Raw genomic sequence first — 17,750 nt, 5'->3', positions numbered from 1 at the left:
GTCGTTGTAGTATAGTGGTAAGTATTCCCGCCTGTCACGCGGGTGACCCGGGTTCGATCCCCGGCAGCGGCGATTTTTTTTGTGGGCCTTTTTTGGTAACGGAAAAAAATCATATTGGGCTTCTTCCATTATGGGCTAGTAGGAGATCAACCCGAATCCAATTGATTTTGGCCCTAGTTTCAAATTTCGCACAAGTTGCTATATTTTTTTTTCTTCAGCCAAGTTCTGACCATTCTTCCCGTTCACTCTCCCTCCGGCGAATTTTCACTCTCTTTGTTCTTTGCGATCAAGTTGTAAGCTTTCTATCTCTCTTTCTTTTCTATTTTTGGATTGTTGAAATTAGATTTTTGAGTATTACAAGGTGGAGAATCGAACCTTACATATGTGAAAATTCAAATAGTCAACATCCCGCTCTCTCTATCTCTTTATTCCAATGATAATAATGATAAAAGTATGAATTAGGGATATTGTTTTCTTTCTTATCCATTTTATTTGCTTCTCGTGTAACTAATTGTTCCATAGTTGTGATAGTGTACTAATACATGTAGGTTTCTCACATTTTGGGAAGATGTAAAGGAAACGAAAGGATGGTATAGTGCATTCCGATTCAACTAATAAAAATGATCAAGTATGTGCCCTGGACTAATCTATACAATAAGGTTAGGATAGATGGAATCACCTAGTGTTTTTCTCTACTACGTTGGGATTTGAAATTGAGAGTCATAGTTCTGAACCCACTTCATTGACCACTAGGCCACACCTTTGGATGCGCATTTTTGATCTTTTTCAACCACAATTCACGTCTTGACCGGCTCAAATCTAATAGTAATTGAATTGCTTGGAAAACTTTATCATTGATCTCTTTATTATTACTCCCTCCGTTTCACAAAGAATGACCTCCTTTCCTTTTTAGTCAGTTCAAAAAGAATGACCTCTTTCCTTTTTTGGTAACATTTTACTTTTTGCTTTCCACGTGGCATGTTTAAGACCACAAGATTAAGGGCAATTTTGTACATTTGACGTAACTTTAATTTAGGACCACAAGATTCAAAAGTCTTCTTTATTTACTTAAACTCCGTGCCAAGTCAAACCAGGTCATTCTTTATGAAACGGAGGGAGTATTATATATAATGTGCAATAATTTGTATTGGTCTTTGTGTTTCTTACAAGTTAATATACATTTTGGTGATCTCAAGAGTATGGTTGAATGGTTGAGGAATAGGAGTAGTAAGTAGTGGTAACCTGGTGATCTTAGGTTCAAATCAAAGTTACACTACTTAGGGTGATCCCATTTTCCCTAACCTTGGTGAATAGATTTTGCCTGCATTGTGCTTGTGGACTATTACAGACGCACAAGTTGGTTGAAGCATTACTGTCATTTTTTATTTGAAAAAAGAAATCAATATGCATTCCATTTGCTTCTGTGCCTTTTTTATTTTAAAAGAGAAGTATAAGAATGAAGATGGAACAGTAATATAGTGTATGGAGTGTTTTGTGCCTATTTTTCAAATCTTCAGTAAGCGAATGGTTTAAAGTTGATGTAGGAAAGGAAAAAAAACTGATCCAGTTCATTATACTGGTAAATATTTCCATTTCAGAAAATTAGTATTCAGTTCTTATTCTGTTCACTTTAATGAGTTCTGCTGTACAAGGCATGGATTGAATCATAAATTATGTACCTATCACCTTTTCCTATTCATGATTGTGGATTTACAGTTTCTCAAATGGATCCAGAAGCTGCACGGAACGCACGGGATTCACTCGATCTGGTATTTCATATGTCAAACATTCTTGACACTGGGCTTGATCGTCACAGTTTATCCGTTCTGATTGCACTCTCTGAACTGGGTTTCAATCCTGAGGCCTTGGCTGCTGTAGTTAAGGAGTTTCGTAGAGAAACACCGGCTTCTTCTTCTGTCCAATCATCCGCTCCATCAGCATCTTAGGCCGATCAATTTTGAATCCCATTGATTGCTGAAATTTGATGGAACAATCTCAGAAGGAGCTCTTTCTTAACCCTTTTATTCTTCCCTGTTGATTGATATGTTAGTGGTTTGTTCTCTTATCCAACTTTAGCTATCATCTTCTACTTTGTTGGGTGTTCTAGTATTGCCTCCATATGTTATAAGCAAGTACTTATCGAGGAATAGTTTTAATGGAGTTCAAAAGGATGCTTTTACTAGCTGCTGATTGATTATTTCCTGAGGTGCATTCATTCCAATGCAACCCTGAATGACCAACTAAATCATTAGTCACACAACCATTGAGCAATTGTAACCAATTTCGCTGCTTGCATTCCATACGTGCTTTTATCCTATCAGAGTGGCTTCCCTTTTTTGTTGAAGAACTATTGAGTTGTTGAATAAACTTGGTCAGCAAATGATTTTTCTGTTAGTGCATCCTATGTCAATTTTATTGTCTTACATACAGAAAAGGTAAGATTTTCTGTGGAAAACAGTTCCATTTATTTGAAATGTCTTTGCCTACAGCCTACATTAATGTATCAAGATACTAGAATTTTCTGTATGACATGATATCTAGTATCTGATCTAACAATGGGGATGCACTCCAAAGAATGCTGGCTTTTCATCCATCTTTTGTGTGGTTATATCTGCTTTTCATTTGTGGAATCATTACATTTCTTCTCTCAAAATACTGATTTGTTTCTGTTATTGATGTCACTATGTCAAGACAGAAACAAGTTCTCCAAGTTGGTTGAGTCCTAGCAAGTATGATCTTTTTTTTTTTTTTAAATGGAGAATTCCTGAGGCACAACTCACAAGGTGAAGGGAGTTTTAGCACCTACGTGTGGCCTAGTGGTCAATGTAGTGGGTTGAAAACCATGAGGTTTCAGGTTTAAATTCAATAGAAACAAAAAGCACTAGGTGATTTCTTGATCAACAGAGTCAAAATTGTTGTACGGAACCATGTATTTCTTTTCTTCTTCCTATTCTATTGACTACCTTTATTTTACAGTTGTGTTACCCAACCAATCTTTGGTAATGGGATGGAATCGATGCTACGTACTACTAAATACTACTAATAAATAGATTATTCTGGTCACTCTGCTTACTCCAACCTCTCGTAAATTAATTATACCTAAACGAATCATGAATGGAATAACATACGATATACGTGGTCTTCAGATTGGATCAAGAACAATATCAGAAAGAAAGAGGAAACTAAGACTATCAAACTAGTCTAAAAAATTGTTAATTCAACCAGGTCTAGCGAACTAAAGCTAACCATCCACCAGAGTTGTATACATCATATGAATAGAAATTGATTAAATGTTTATTCAGTACAACGACATTGACTATAATGTCAAGAGCACCTTTTTTGTCCTGGTCACAAAATATAAAATGCCGTTAGAATCACTAGGATACTTTTGGTACAAACTTTCTCCATGTAATTAACTTGCAGGTAGATAAATAAATAAAAATGGAAGGAGTATATATTTAAACTATTTAACTCATTTTTAATTAGTGATGAGTCGAATATTTTAGGATCAGTTCATTTCGACCCGACCCGAAAAAATCTGGAACACTAATGCATTACTATTTGTGGTAGTGCTTACGCAGGCTGGAGGGAATGAGATGCCTAGTAGGCAGTAGCTAACTTTAGCAGCCTCCACGTGTGTTGGTGTTATGAATGTGTTGTCACTATCTATCTCTGTTTTAAACAATTCTAATAAAACTGCAATCGACAGAAGAATTAAGGATCGGTATTGTTCTTTAGTTGCAGGCACAAACCTTTAGTTTTTTCAGCAGCAGAAGAATATATAATCATGGGTAAATTTTTGACTGTCATGACTCACCTTCATACTCTTGCCGGGTAAATATTTTACTTTTTATTTGCATTTCCTCTTTCTCACTTAAATATCCTTCTGATTTAATATCATATGCAGGCCATCCGTGATGTTGCTCTATCCTCTGTAAGTATTTATATTACTTTATACTTAATTTGTTTTTTGAATTTCGAGAGAAAAATCTTTTACCTTCAAAAACCAAACCTTATAAGATTGTATGTTCAAATTTATGGACAAAATTTCTTAGTTTGACTCTCGGAATCTGAACTGTGCCATAGAAATTGGGACGGGTAGAGGGAGTAATGCATTTAAACCACCTTAATTATTTCAGTTTTCCGTGAAATGTTTGATATTTTGTTTTTGTGATGATGAAAGATATGCATCAGTAGTGGCTATAGAGAGCACATCTAAGTTGGATGATGAGCAATGGCTTGCTTACTGGATTCTCTATTCTTTTCTCACTCTTATGGAGATGCTCCTTCAACCCATGCTTCAATGGTAAGTAACATCCCTTTCTGAATTCACCTGCCCTTTTTTCTTAAGATAGCTAACAAAAGGAACTAGTTAACGGCCACCTTGTAATTGGACTTGAGTTAGTTACATATAGTTTTTTTTTTAAAATGTGTGTTTGTGTATCCATTTGCCAAGGAAGTAGTTGATCAGCATGAATTGAAGTATAATTTATAGCACTTGTTACTCTGTATTCAATTACATGGTGTAACTATCAGACGAATTCAATTTTTTTCTTTTTTCATTTCTAATAAACATCACACTACAATTTCATTTTGACAAACAAACAAACAGGTTATTGTAATGGAAACTACTCTGTAATTATTTGGCAATGTAAGTTACATTGCGACTTTACACAGCTAAATAATTACACAGATGAGAAAAAAAGAAGTTGCACAGGAAATGATTGTATTTAGGGCTTGGCTAGCGCGGTTTACCTCCCCGTGTAATAACCTGCAAACCACACAGGGTGCTCACCTGAAGGCCGCTGTGGCAGAAATTGTAGCGGCTGCGGGTTATTCTAAGGTTCCAAAAAAAACTATTAATTTGTTCACGTATAATGGGTAGCAGTTACAGAATAATTTCCAAACATACCCTAATAGAAAGACAAACAACAACAATAACATACCCAGTGTAGTCCAACAATAACTAATATGTTGTTCCCCATAGAATCGAGTAGACCCTGGGAAGGGATGGAGAGAATATGATCTTCAATTAGTTTTCGAAAAGTGTATAAAATCTTAATTCAATTTTAATGTACTTGGTTTGTAGGATACCTATTTGGTATGATTTGAAGCTAGCAATGGTAGCATGGCTGGTTCTTCCCCAGTTCAGGGGAGCTGCTTTTATTTATGAGAAGTTTGTTAGGGAAAAACTCATCACCAAATATGGAGCTCGATATTTCAGAGACAAATCTTCTCCTCCCAAGGTGATTTAATCATCTCTTTTGTTAATTGAACCGATCATGGCCAGTTATTGGTCTATTAGTTATTGATTTATATATCATGCCCACCTATATATGTTGATTTGTTTATAGTTAATGTAGGTCACAAACTTGAAATGAATAGATTTTATCTGATGCCAACACACAATGGAGATTTTTTTAAATATTGCAACTCTCAAATGCCAAAGAATACATTGTATCGCGATTTCATGTGCCATTTTTTTGAGAGAATATATTATCCCCAGGAAGTGTGTAGTAATTTATTTGAATGTTTTTTGGGACAGGTGAGCGTGAAACCCAGTGAAGATCGGACTGATTGAGGAGGCGGATTTATGTGAAAGCGTTGCGTTCTAATCAGCGAAAGAACACTATTATCTGTAATAATACTAACAGAATAGGAATTGGTGAAGATCTTAATGTGAATGTTATATCGCCACTTCAAAAAATATGTAATACTAATAATCGTTTGCTTATCGATGAGAGTTGTTAATTCTTTTAGTTTGATATGCATATGTATGGAATTAGTGTCTGTTAATTGTAGTGTTCTCAAAGTAAGTAGAGTTTTTGTAATCCTCCGTCCTACCATTCTAACACGCTAGATCATGGATTTGTAATCATCCATCACTTTAATTTCCTACAAGTGATGGATAACCTATTGTATCTCTGTAATTTCATCAACAACTCCCTTGTACTATTAAACAAGACATGAGTTTTAGTATGGACTCGCAGTGTCAAATATTTGACCCTTTTTATCCATTGATGAGAGACAAATCTAAACCATGGACCATTTTTTTTTTCATCTATAAAATTCACTATTCAATTGATCGTATACGTAATAGATGAGTTGATTTTAGTTGTAGCTATCGAGTGAAAAATGAAAATAAAATAAAATTGTGTGTAAGCACAACAATATATATAAATAGGAATCGATGATGCCTATATCGATCTGATCTGTCTTCCATACAAAAAGACACATGACGACCGCTTTGACTGAGATCGAAAACGTGTCATGTTGCTTCCATGCAGTGGTGCCAACAGTTGTAGTAAATACAACACCGCTTCCCCTCTTCATCTCTATCTTTCTGTTTTGCTTTTATTTTATCAACGATATAAGTGGATAACAATAACTCTTTTGTTTTCTCATACCATTATTATTAAAAGAGTCCAAATCATCAGAGACAATGTTGGTTGAACTAATTCACAAATTTCTCAACTTAGTCGCTCCTCCGGTTTCCTTCTTCAGCTTGCTTCTTTTCTTACCACCTTTTCAATTTTTCAAGTGCGTTCTCTCAATTTTGGGCACACTTTTTAGTGAAGATGTTGCTGGAAAGGTCGTCATCATCACTGGGGCTTCATCTGGCATTGGCGAGGTTCGTTATTTTCAACCATTTTACTCGTTTTAATGTATTTTGATTTCAAAAAAAATACATGGAAATGGAAATGTGAGTAATAATACATGGATTATTTTTATGTTAGGATCACCTAACTTTAGCTGAGTTTTCTAGAAATGGAAATGTGAGTAATCTTCTTTTTTACATAAACGAAAAAACTCTAGTGAAGGGGCTAAAAATTGCTACATTTGAATCCGATTTATAATTGTGGCGACAATTAATTTGCAGTATGTGGCATATGAGTACGCCAAAAGAGGAGCATGTTTAACCCTTGCAGCCAGAAGAGATAGGAGTTTGAATGAAGTGGCCGAAGGGGCACGTGAACTAGGCTCACCAGATGTTATAACAATTCAAGCTGATGTTTCGAAAGCCGAAGACTGTAGAATGATTGTTGATCAAACCATGAGTCACTTTGGCCGATGTCAGTTTTAATTCGTTTGATTTAAATTTTTTTAATCATGTTTTATGCATGTAACTCTTTTTGTTGTGTTATTAATGCAGTGGACCATCTGGTTAATAATGCTGGAGTGCACGCGATTGCTCTATTCGAAGATACAGATGATGTCACTGATTTTAAATCTGTCATGGTAAAGTGGAAATTGATTTTGATTTGAAGTTTTATCACAATAAAACCATAAATAAATAAATTTTATGATAACTTACCTTTGGCAAATGTTAATGATACCGGTGACAAATAAGTTTACTAGTGCTATGTACTTTCATTGTGTTGAGCTAGAACAGAAGCTTTAATTTGGGTCTGGACTACCCGTGGAATACCGAATTTAAACCTGGATGAATGCTAACAAGAGATTGAGTTGGCCATCTGATATAGTTTGTCGTTCTTAGTCATTTTCATAGTTGATGACTCAACCGATGTATATTAATCGGCTATATGTTGAGTTTTTAGGTATTGACTCGCATTTACCTAGTGTTATATGTGATTTTTAACTTGATGCAGATAAAATGTGTGTGCACTACTCGTGGACTAAAGTTATAGTAATTGTTATTTACATGTTTTTGTATTTCGCAGGACATCAACTTCTGGGGTTCTGTTTACATGACCCGCTTTGCGATTCCATATCTTAGGTATAGTGGGGGAAGGATCATTGTGCTTTCTTCATCTGCTTCTTGGCTGCCTGTTCCAAGATCAAGCTTTTACAATGTAAGTAGCTAAGTATAAACTTAACTGCTTTTATTCTTCCATTGGAAACGGTAACATTTTATCTTGATGACTCTATTGAAAATTTTGTCATGGCAGGCAAGCAAAGCAGCAGTATCTCAATTCTTCGAGACGTTAAGAATTGAGTTGGGGCAGGACATCAAGATAACCCTGGTGACGCCTGGCTTTGTTGAATCTGAACTGACGCAAGGCAAATACATCGGTAAGGGTGGCGATGTAGAGGTTGATCAAGGAATGAGGGATGTAAGTTTTCCTCTTTGCTACTAGTTTCTGCATTTAATCTTCATCTGGCTATAGATGGCAACTAGCTTGATATTTTGACAAGTTACTCAAAATTTGGTTCCTTTCCACGAACAATGCTTTAAGAATATACTTATGGAAACCAAGCTTAAATACACAGAAAATTGGAATTGGAATTAACTTATGTCTGAAAAATGACACTGTATAGATAGTGGCTTGTTGCATCATGCTAAGGTGACTTAAAATAACAGGTACATTGTGTAGAAAATGTATTTATGTAACATACGAATTTGTAGATAGCCACTATAACAAGTAAAAAGTTGTTGATTGAGTAAACAGTCTTTACACATCGTCTTTGTAAAGAATGTTTACTCGATTTTAGCACCGAGGGACTATGTTTCTTCTATTGGTTTGATAACTTGATCGGTTCAGGCTAATGTTTCATCATTTGCTTCTACAAAGAAAAGAATTACGTACATTATTCATTTTGAGCAAGAAAGTGGACATTTTTGTGTGAACTAGGTATTCATAGGCGCGACTCCAGTGGCTAAAGTTGAATCATGTGCCAAGACAATCGTCAATAGTGCTTGCCGAGGCGAAAGATATGTTACAATACCAGCTTGGTTTCGGGTTAGCTACTTGTGGAAGGTGTTTGCCCCCGAGGTGTTAGAATGGATGTATAGGCTGATGCATCTCACCGGAACTTCACCAGAGGATGCACTTAGCAAGAAAGTAGTGGATTATACTGGCGCGCAAAACGTGTTATATCCCGAGACTATCAGGACTGGAGAAACAAAAACTGATTAATGTTCTGATGTAAAAGAGGTTGTAGTTTCATGAGTTGTGTTGTCTCCTGTTTCCTACAAACATGAGTTTCAATTAGAAAGACCTTTGTATTGTGACTGAATAAAATTGAGGATGTTTCATTAAATCATACAGTGTGTTTGTTCTCTGAAAATCAACTGAAAGGACACGATGTTATCAAGGTCCCAACAATTGAAGAGTGGCCTTTGCAATTACTCTTTACAAGGACAATACAACTAGTTGTGGTCTTATTAATAATATACATCAATTTATAAAGTTAGATTAACATGACATGAATATTTTGGATATATATATACTAGACACGAGGATAAGAACAAAGAGCTGTGTTTGTTTGTAAACTCTCCTGGGGCTGGGTAATACCTGGGATCGCTATCTATGATAGTCGTGTTAGCACGGGTCCAATAACATATACTTTAAGTGGTTAATTATTGTAATTTATAATATTTTTTACATTTTAAAAATAATATATATTATTTTCCTTGTCACAATATAGGCGCCCCAAATATATGCTAACACAAATAGAATTTCAAGAGTCAATATGTTGTTAATAACAATATGTTTTTACGTAGTTTCCAATTAAATAATACATGTTACCTCTTTTATTTCATTTTGTGAAATAGAAAGATTAATTTTATGAATCAATCGATTTTTTTTAATAAGCAAACTATTTTTTTTATGTTTTTTTTTAAATATTTTAAGTTGTCAATTATCATGATTTATACTATTTTTTAAGTAATTTTTAGATATATAAAAAAAATAAAAAATAAGACAAACAAATTAAAACAGACGAAAAAAATAGAGAAATGTATATGTTGTGGAACAACACAGGTGAAGCAAACGGTTGGTTGTCCACACTTATATATAAATAGTGGAAAAAAGATAAGAAAATGTATATCCAAGTGTTAAAATCACACAGATGAAGTAGACATGTTGACCGTCACGTGATTATCCACTTCTATATATAAGGAGTGGAAGTGGATATATGAGTTTGAAAAGAACAAGTATTTTTTTTTGGTAATAAAATGTGAAGAAGACGTATTTTGAGTAATTGGATTTCTCATCTTAAATCCAAAAATTAATGGGCCATTTCAATTAATTTGTTTGATTTTGATTTTATTTAATTATATAGATAATTTTAAATTTTAAATGTATAAAATATGTTTAGTTTTTTAGTCTTAAATGTATCATATAAAAAAATAAATTTAAAAATTAACAAAAAAGAAGAAGAAAATAAACAAATTGAAACGGATAAAGTATTTTGAGTAATAGTTTATAAATAAAATATTGAAATATCTTAAAATATTGCGTTGATAAATCACATATTTATATATATTTTTTCATAAATAAATATTTACAATCACAAACTCTTAAATACACATCATTTTATTGAGATCATTACTCAATTATAGCAATAACTATTTATTTTTGTATATAATAATATGCACAATCTCTTCTTCCCGTCGAGTATGAATTTTTTTGTCAAAAAATTAAAATCATAAATCTTTTTTATACAATGTCATGACTTCAAATGTAAGCCTAGTATATATTAGGGACCAAATTAGTCTAACCCATGTACACTAAAGGACCAGTTTGATAATTTTTCTCCACGTAAATCCACATATCAAACGGGCAGGTTAATAGTGCTGACCGTGAAACAAAACGTGGCATTGGCGGGTAAAAATTCATGTTTATCTGCAATTTTTTTGAAATTCATTTGAAAAAATTCCCCTTTTTTATTTTTCGCTCCAGATCTACCCGCGCTTTTCCAAAAGAATTTTCCCGCAAAATTTTGCAGTTGTATTTTTCGAATCTGACTAATATGGTCCATAGCATGTAACAAACCCAATAACAAGACCAACTCAATTCAAATTCAAATAACCGACGAATCTATTTCATTAACTCGTTATTGAAATTACATAGAAATTTAAGAATTAAATGAAAATTAAAGAAGGCAAGTAAAAGAAAGGGAATGAGAAGTAGAACTCATAGAAGGGGATAAGAGGTCTAGACCTTTTTTTTCAACAATTTGCATTTTTCTATTTTGCTGTCCCAACTCCCAAGTCTCTATTTATTAGCCCCCACTTAATCTTATTTTGGGCTGCTTTGTCAATACTGGTCTAGGCCCATTCATAACATTACACCACACCACTCTTTATTCAACTGTTTTCGTTCACAAAATTTCTCTCTCTTCAAAGCACAAACAAAACCTACTGATAACTTCCATGGCGTCCGTGAAAGAAACCCTAGAAGAGAAGAAGCACGAAAAGGAATCAATTGAGAAAGAGGAGAAGGCGAAAAAGAGTAGCGAAGAAGAAAAAGAGGGTGCAGAGGAAATGGACGTAGACAAAGAAGATGAGAAGGTGAAGGAAGAAGTTGTGAAGAAGGTAGAAGATGGAGGTGTAGAGAAAGAGGAGGAAGGGAAAAGTGATGATGCGGTTTCGCCCAAAACACCAGGTTCCAGGCCGACGAGGGAAAGGAAAACAGTGGAGAGGTATTTTGAGTCTTTGGTTGCTAGAGGTTCTGCGACCAAACCCTTGTCCATTGGGAAGGTATAATTCTAAATTTTCTGATTTTGAAAATTCACATGCTTCGTTTTCATAGAGATAAAAGAGTGATCTTTATTTGCTATTCATCTTTATGCTAGTACTAATTAATGTGAGGCAAGTTTTTTTATCCGGTTTTATTTGATCAATTATGCAATCTCAAACAAACTAGCTATGATTGCTAAATCCAAGTGTAAAACTGATTAAATAAAGGAAAAACCTGCCAAACTAGTAATGTTATTGCTAAGTTTAGCCATCTGCCTCTGTTCCGTTTCGGGTTTTTGCGATTCGTTTAATCTTTTGGTTAAAGTTTGATTTTTGTTGGTTTATTGAGGTAGATCGCAAAATATACAGTAAGATCTGGTCATATGAAAAGTATAATCACTGATATCCCATGTGACTAAGGAAATCAAGGAAAAATAGTTATGCACCAACATTATTGCACATTCCCTTATAATCACGCATACCCCATTTGTTATTCTCTTGCATGTTTCTTGGTTCTGTCTATTGGACAAGCGCTATTGAAATGTCTTGTTTCAATTTTTACCAGAAATGTTACTAGCATTTGTCATATTTCTGGGGATCCCCTCTTATTATTCTGGTGATTAAATGCAGGGTCAAGGTACACAGCTGAAGGACATCCCAAATGGTACATTTTCTTTTATTTATTCAGCCACTTTTTCCCTTTATTGGTGTCAGCCTTTTCTTCTTTTTGTTTTTATGTATATTATCAAGGTTATCTTAGAGAAATTAATTAGGTTTAGTTATACCAGTTAACAAATATTCACTGAGTGTGTAACATAACAACATGCTTCTTGTGCCAACAAAATCCTTGTGTTTTGATTGTTGTATTGTCAGTTTGTGCTGGTTGCTAATTATATTTTGCAGTAGCTGCCTGTGTTTCTAACATGAATAATGAACATTGCTAGGTAATTGCTTTGTTTCATTTATCTGGTTTATGTTTATTTCTTTAGAAGAGGAGGGGTTGGATCTTATGATTCTGTTTAAGCATTTAAATTCTTCTGCTGTACCCTTCACTTTTTTTAATAGCCATATGAGCATAGGTGAGTATATATACGTTGTTGTAAAATAGGTGTGCCTAATGAATTCCATTTGATACATTGGAACAATGAACTACCTAGCTGAACTACGGCTGTGTTTTTTTTTCGTTCCCTATAAGAGGTATCATCTTTGTTAGCAAAAAATAAAGAGGTATGGTTTTGTAAAAGTTTATTTTTGCATATCTGGCAACACAGATTGGTTACCAGCTAATACTCAGATTGACTGATTGTTGGCTGCATAATTTTCATATTTGATGCCAACATTTTTATGTACTAGCAAATTTTGAAGCATTTTTTTTTGTTGTGCTTGTGAAATTTAATTTTTGTGGCTGCTTTATATATGTTTGATCTTTTGGTCGAGTAAATTTGGGGAAATGCATTGTGCAATGATAATTCCACTGACAACTATTGTATTGTGTAATATTTCAGTGGCATATAAGTTGTCCAAGAGAAAACCGGATGACAACCTGCAGATGCTGCATAGCATTCTTTTTGGCAAGAAGACAAAGGTCATATTCTTCTTCACTCTTGCATTCTATTATGCCCTAAAACATTCTATTTCAACCCACAACTGTATTGTTTGGGTTATGGTAGTATTGCTTCTTAATCATGCAAGTCTTAAATAACGTCCTTCCATTTGCAGGCACATAATTTGAAGAAAAACATAGGACTGTTTTCTGGATATGTTTGGGTTGAAAATGAGGTAGTTAGTCTCTCTGCTTTGCTATATCTTGTTGATTCCTTGGTGATGTGACATATGTGCATGGAATATGCAAGTTTTAACATCGAGTGACTTTATGATATGTGAATGACATGTATTTTGTGTAATGTTTCTCTCTTTCTCAAGCAGGAAAGACAGAGGGTAAAAATCAAAGAGAAGCTTGACAAGTGTGTCAAAGAAAAGCTACTGTTTTTTTGTGATATACTCAATATCCCAGTTAGTAAATCTGCAACAAAGAAGGCATGTATTATCAATGTGTTTGTTGTGTGCTCTATTAAGAAAATATATGTTCTGCTAATTATTATTGTTGCATATTTCAATTTGCAGGATGAGCTCTCTGTGAAGTTATTAGACTTCCTGGAATCTCCTCACAGTACAACTGATTCTTTGCTTGCTGAGAAGGAACAGGTACAGCTGATCCTGCATTTGCTGCTTCCTCTTTTTCACAGTGCCACTTTTTGTTATGACTTTGGTACACTTAAACCATATGTTTATTGTAATGTAGTTATTCCTTTTATTATGTTCATTTTGATCTCAGAAGAGTAAGAAGCGAAAAACAAAGGGAAAAACTTCCAAAAGCACAGGTTCCTTGGACAAAGCTGCAGGAAAGTCTGCAAAGGTTAGCTCTCTTTTAACATCTTCATTCTCTTTGAAAGCCTGATACTGTAACAAATTTGCAGTTTATAATGTTATTACTCCTAACTTCAAAGTAATGGTTTATGTATACTTATTTTTTGGCACCAAATGGTGTTGCATGCCAATCAATTCCCATAAAAGGCAAAAGAATTAGCAATTACATCATTTCTTCTCATTTTCTTTAAGTCTTGGGGGTAGAGTTGCTCCAAATTTGTATTGCAGGAGGATGCAAGTATTTGTTGCAATAGTTGGAGTATGTGCAAAAGTGTGGCCACCACTGTTGTCCAAAAAAACAAATTGAGAACTTTTAAATTGCTATTGTCCCAAAAGAAGAAAAAGAACTGATAAGTTTCTTTGCAGACATGATTATAGCCATAGGAATAGAGACTCCCATTTTCTTGTTCTTCATTGTTCTTCCCTTTTTTTGGGCCCTTTCCTCAACATTCTTCTCAGGAACACTTTCATGGAGAGATAACAGACATGCTCACTACTCCAAGTGATGCTCCTGCTACTTGTGGGAAGTGATAAAGAAAAGGGAAGAAGAGTTTAGAGTCAATGACTACCAGGAAAATTGATTATCAGTAAAGGCTGCCTTTACCCAACATAAATGATCTTATGGTCCCCGTATAGGTATATAACCAAAAGAATGACATCAGTTTACATCTGAAGTGGTACAATAATTATTAGGGTTTTAAGACTATTTAGTGGCGGTATCACTGTCTTAAGATACCTTTATTATTTTGAAATTTGTATGTACTTCTTCAATGCATATTGGAATTAACAGCTACTAATAATAGTATGTAATCTAATGCATATAGAGTAAGTTGATACATATGTCTTTTTAATTTTGCCAGTTGCAGATTGCGTGATTATAATGTTCATTGAGAGAAAATTATACTTGTTTCCTTTGCTTTAAACATTGTTTTCACAAGTTGAGTCTGTAATCAGCCATAAATAGTTGGGCACATTTTCAAATTTAAGCTGTTGTTTTTCCTGCAAATGCCTGTCATATATCTTACTGAAAAAGTAATTCTTCTCTTACGTTCAATTCAAAGCAGAAGCATCAGAAACCAAAACTAGAGGAAGATGAAACTGATGAGGAGCCATCAAGTACCAGAGATGAATCTGGTGCTGACAATGATGATGAGGAAGCCAATGAAGTAGGAAGTGATCACGAAGAGAGTGGTTCAGAAAAAGAGGAAGAAAAAAATGAAGAGCAAGAGGAAGAGGCAGAGGAAGAGAAACCAAAGAAAAAGAAGTCCAATGGGAATGTTTCTTCAAAGAAGGATTCTGGAAACAAAGTAACAGAGAAACCCAAGGTTGTGAAAAAGGATAACCCTGCTAAATCCCCTAAAAGCATGACTAAATCTACCAAAGTGTCTTCAAGTACAGCTTCCAAAAGAGGTGCTTCTGGTGCTGATTCACTAGTTACACCTAAGAAACAAAAAATTGAAAAGAAAAGTCAAAAAGAAGAAAATGAGTCAGTGAAGGAAAATGCTTCAAACAAGAAAAAATCAACCAAGACTCCTGCTAAGGTTTCTGAAAAGGAAGGTGAGTAACTTTCTGTTTATTCATTGGTGATTCAATATATGCCCTTTTATTCATCTTTTATTGAGGTAAAAAACCTATATTTTATGTTCTATTTTTGAGGTATTTGTTTGAGATGGTGTTTCATCATACAATATGGAGTGATCCTTTCAGTATTTTGAATCAACTAAAATGATGCACCATTCCATTCAGCCTCTTTTAATATCTTGGTGATAATCCAATATCTTATTCTCACATATAATATTTATTTAGGGATTAATATACAAGGTAATCACAACTCTGAATCTCTTATTAGTCTTATATATCTATCATTTGAAAAGTTTTTCAAAATCTTCTGGAATAGGAAAAGAAAAAAGTGGCAAGAAGGCCAAGGCAGAGCCCAGCAATGAAGAAATTCATGCAGCAGTTGTAAATATTCTGAAAGAAGTGGATTTTAACTCTGTAAGTGATATCTTGGTGTGTTAAATACACAAGAACATGAACTTTATTTACTAATCAGGTTTGTTGTACTCTTCAAAATGCAGGCAACTTTATCTGATATCATCCGAAATCTAGGTATGACCTAAGGAGACTCTTGTATTGCTTGTTCTTAAAGAAGTTTGATAGTACTGCTCTCTCATTTGGTGATTAACCGTGTATCTGGTGTTCATTACAGGTAGCCATTTCGGTGTAGATTTGATGCATAGGAAAATAGAGGTGAAGGCTATCATCACTGATGTAATAAATAACATGAGTGACGACGAAGAAGGTGATGACCCTGAGACTGAGAATGATGAAGAAAAAAATGAAGGGGATGACCCCAAGGCTGAGAATGATGAAGGTGATGATAGTGATACTTAATTTATGAGTCTAGTAGAAGGATAGGTTTAAGGTTTTATACATCTTGTTTGTAGTTTTTATTTATATTAGCTGGATTAAGATGGTGACCCCGATGGGTTCGTATATAAGGCATTTGTTTTGCCTTTGCTTGTTCTAGAGTTAGTCTCTGCATTTCTTTTATAGCAACAGTATACCATCTGATGCTGAATATCATAGTTATCAATTTCTTGTATTTATGTTGCTGCACTTCTCTTTGCTTAATATGTGAATCTGCAGATGCTTAATGTTGATATTTTCAGTTGTATAATTGTATTCAACAAAATGTGGCAACATCGTATAATCCCCTATTAAGATTTTTTTTTTTTCATTCTCAAGACTCAAACATTGAACACTGAGACCTTGATTAAGTTTGTATGAATCTTTTTAATCTACCACAAACCTTTGAGGTCATAACTTGTCTAGATGAAGCACTACCCTTATCTAGCTATTAGAAAAAGACTACATAAGAACACAACATATTATTCACTGCAACTAAATAGTAACCCACAATTTTGTGCAATTTACTAGCACTACATACATATTTAAATAGACACATACTTCTCATAGATAGTTAATTAGAACTATTGAGCTTGAGCATTCTTGGTGTAGTGAGAAGCCCATAAGAGCCATAACCCTTGCCCATTTCTCCATGCCCCAACACCCTAGCTGGACTAAATGGGCTGCATGAGGCAAGCCCACACCCAGGCCTATTAATCTCTTTCTCACTATCCATCTGACCCAATATTTTGTGAAATAGATTAACATCACAAGGTAGCAAAATTGGTCCTTGGCTACAATAACCATATTCCATTTCAGCATCTTCAAGCAACATCTTGAACAATGGATGGTTTGCATGTTTGGCCTTGATTGTAAACTTCTCTTTCTCTGGCCCAACATATACACAAAAACAGCCTTGCGGTGCTAGTACTACTGGACTCTTTGCTTTGCTACTACTATGCCATGATTTGCTCTTGGACAACATCATTGTTCGACTTCCTTTCTTCATCAATAAATATCCCTCCAATTTCTTGAGTATCGACGAGTTTGAATTCTTCTTCCCCTTAACCATTTCCATATCCATTCACTTTCTCAAGAACTCAAATGAAAGGAGCAAACAAAAAAAGAAACAAAAAATAATAATAAAAAAGTTTTTCGGTTATAATTGTTTGGATATGTAGTTGTGGATTTATCCTCTATCATAAGCTAAATTTAGCATAAACCTAGATTTTATTCTAGTTGGATTACTCATAGTTTTGAGTATCCAAATAAGAGAAAAGAATTCTTGAGAACTTGTGGTGAAGAAGGCATGAAAAGAAAAGGAAAAGAGAGTTGTGAGTTATAGGTTACTAAGAGACCAATTTATATATATGAAAGGTCACTTAAGTTACATAAAGCCATACCCAAATAGATACTACTACTTACTATTTATTATTATATTATACACTTGCAATAGTCAACGGCATTGTTATCAACAAAAGGATACATG

At 34.3% G+C, this 17,750-nt stretch overlaps 5 protein-coding genes and 1 non-coding gene across 11 annotated transcripts; 5 read left to right on the top strand and 1 right to left on the bottom strand.

Annotated features, from left to right (window-relative positions):
- On the top strand, positions 1 to 72 carry TRNAD-GUC (transfer RNA aspartic acid (anticodon GUC)). Its single transcript has one exon. It is a non-coding gene; the product is annotated as a tRNA-Asp (tRNA).
- Positions 73 to 1,715: 1,643 nt separating this feature from the next.
- Positions 1,716 to 1,946, top strand: LOC125807639 (mitotic-spindle organizing protein 1B-like). The gene has a single exon (XM_049487374.1). It carries the CDS (start codon positions 1,725 to 1,727, stop codon positions 1,944 to 1,946), a length of 222 nt encoding a protein of 73 aa, XP_049343331.1. The 5' UTR covers positions 1,716 to 1,724.
- Positions 1,947 to 3,787: 1,841 nt separating this feature from the next.
- Positions 3,788 to 5,581, top strand: LOC125807638 (HVA22-like protein e). Its single transcript, XM_049487373.1, has 5 exons — positions 3,788 to 3,834; positions 3,908 to 3,934; positions 4,184 to 4,306; positions 5,090 to 5,246; positions 5,546 to 5,581. Exons 1-5 carry the CDS (start codon positions 3,788 to 3,790, stop codon positions 5,579 to 5,581), a joined length of 390 nt encoding a protein of 129 aa, XP_049343330.1.
- An 847-nt stretch (positions 5,582 to 6,428) lies between these two features.
- Positions 6,429 to 8,998, top strand: LOC125807884 (11-beta-hydroxysteroid dehydrogenase A-like). The gene is made up of 6 exons (XM_049487632.1): positions 6,429 to 6,631; positions 6,881 to 7,073; positions 7,154 to 7,239; positions 7,683 to 7,814; positions 7,911 to 8,075; positions 8,595 to 8,998. The coding sequence occupies exons 1-6, from the start codon at positions 6,443 to 6,445 to the stop codon at positions 8,877 to 8,879; spliced, it is 1,050 nt and encodes a 349-aa protein (XP_049343589.1). The 5' UTR covers positions 6,429 to 6,442; the 3' UTR covers positions 8,880 to 8,998.
- A 2,060-nt stretch (positions 8,999 to 11,058) lies between these two features.
- On the top strand, positions 11,059 to 16,451 carry LOC125807882 (DEK domain-containing chromatin-associated protein 1-like). Of its 6 annotated transcripts, none has more exons than XM_049487630.1 (11): positions 11,059 to 11,446; positions 12,056 to 12,089; positions 12,931 to 13,010; positions 13,145 to 13,204; positions 13,352 to 13,462; positions 13,550 to 13,630; positions 13,761 to 13,841; positions 14,917 to 15,409; positions 15,750 to 15,847; positions 15,931 to 15,961; positions 16,062 to 16,451. In XM_049487630.1, the coding sequence occupies exons 1-11, from the start codon at positions 11,120 to 11,122 to the stop codon at positions 16,244 to 16,246; spliced, it is 1,581 nt and encodes a 526-aa protein (XP_049343587.1). In that variant the 5' UTR covers positions 11,059 to 11,119; the 3' UTR covers positions 16,247 to 16,451. The 6 variants fall into 6 exon arrangements, with proteins under 6 accessions (XP_049343587.1, XP_049343584.1, XP_049343588.1 ...); XM_049487627.1 differs by having other exon boundaries at positions 14,914 to 15,409; XM_049487631.1 differs by having other exon boundaries at positions 13,349 to 13,462; positions 13,764 to 13,841.
- Positions 16,452 to 16,670: 219 nt separating this feature from the next.
- Positions 16,671 to 17,597, bottom strand: LOC125807674 (auxin-responsive protein SAUR71-like). The gene has a single exon (XM_049487409.1). It carries the CDS (start codon positions 17,343 to 17,345, stop codon positions 16,836 to 16,838), a length of 510 nt encoding a protein of 169 aa, XP_049343366.1. The 5' UTR covers positions 17,346 to 17,597; the 3' UTR covers positions 16,671 to 16,835.
- Between the last annotated feature and the right edge of the window lie 153 nt (positions 17,598 to 17,750).

This window comes from Solanum verrucosum, unplaced genomic scaffold (assembly GCF_900185275.1).
Source record: "Solanum verrucosum unplaced genomic scaffold, falcon-dt-bn FXZP01000183.1, whole genome shotgun sequence".
NCBI lineage: Eukaryota > Viridiplantae > Streptophyta > Magnoliopsida > Solanales > Solanaceae > Solanum > Solanum verrucosum.
The sequence above is the reverse complement of the archived record's forward strand: the minus strand, read 5'-3'. Positions and strand labels throughout refer to the sequence as shown.

What these genes read in the sequence shown, in the direction of transcription:
- LOC125807674 (XM_049487409.1), bottom strand. Translation starts at nt 17,345, where the DNA reads ATGGATATGGAAATGGTTAAGGGGAAGAAGAATTCAAACTCGTCGATA.
- LOC125807638 (XM_049487373.1), top strand. Translation starts at nt 3,788, where the DNA reads ATGGGTAAATTTTTGACTGTCATGACTCACCTTCATACTCTTGCCGG. An exon ending in CTTCAACCCATGCTTCAATG is followed by an intron (nt 4,307 to 5,089) that starts GTAAGTAACATC and finishes CTTGGTTTGTAG; the next exon opens with GATACCTATTTGGTATGATT. An exon ending in ACAAATCTTCTCCTCCCAAG is followed by an intron (nt 5,247 to 5,545) that starts GTGATTTAATCA and finishes TTTTTGGGACAG; the next exon opens with GTGAGCGTGAAACCCAGTGA.
- LOC125807882 (XM_049487626.1), top strand. Translation starts at nt 11,120, where the DNA reads ATGGCGTCCGTGAAAGAAACCCTAGAAGAGAAGAAGCACGAAAAGGAA. An exon ending in GTAAATCTGCAACAAAGAAG is followed by an intron (nt 13,463 to 13,549) that starts GCATGTATTATC and finishes TTCAATTTGCAG; the next exon opens with GATGAGCTCTCTGTGAAGTT. An exon ending in CTGCAGGAAAGTCTGCAAAG is followed by an intron (nt 13,842 to 14,913) that starts GTTAGCTCTCTT and finishes TTCAATTCAAAG; the next exon opens with CAGAAGCATCAGAAACCAAA.
- LOC125807884 (XM_049487632.1), top strand. Translation starts at nt 6,443, where the DNA reads ATGTTGGTTGAACTAATTCACAAATTTCTCAACTTAGTCGCTCCTCCG. An exon ending in CTTCATCTGGCATTGGCGAG is followed by an intron (nt 6,632 to 6,880) that starts GTTCGTTATTTT and finishes ATTAATTTGCAG; the next exon opens with TATGTGGCATATGAGTACGC. An exon ending in TTGATCAAGGAATGAGGGAT is followed by an intron (nt 8,076 to 8,594) that starts GTAAGTTTTCCT and finishes TGTGTGAACTAG; the next exon opens with GTATTCATAGGCGCGACTCC.
- LOC125807639 (XM_049487374.1), top strand. Translation starts at nt 1,725, where the DNA reads ATGGATCCAGAAGCTGCACGGAACGCACGGGATTCACTCGATCTGGTA.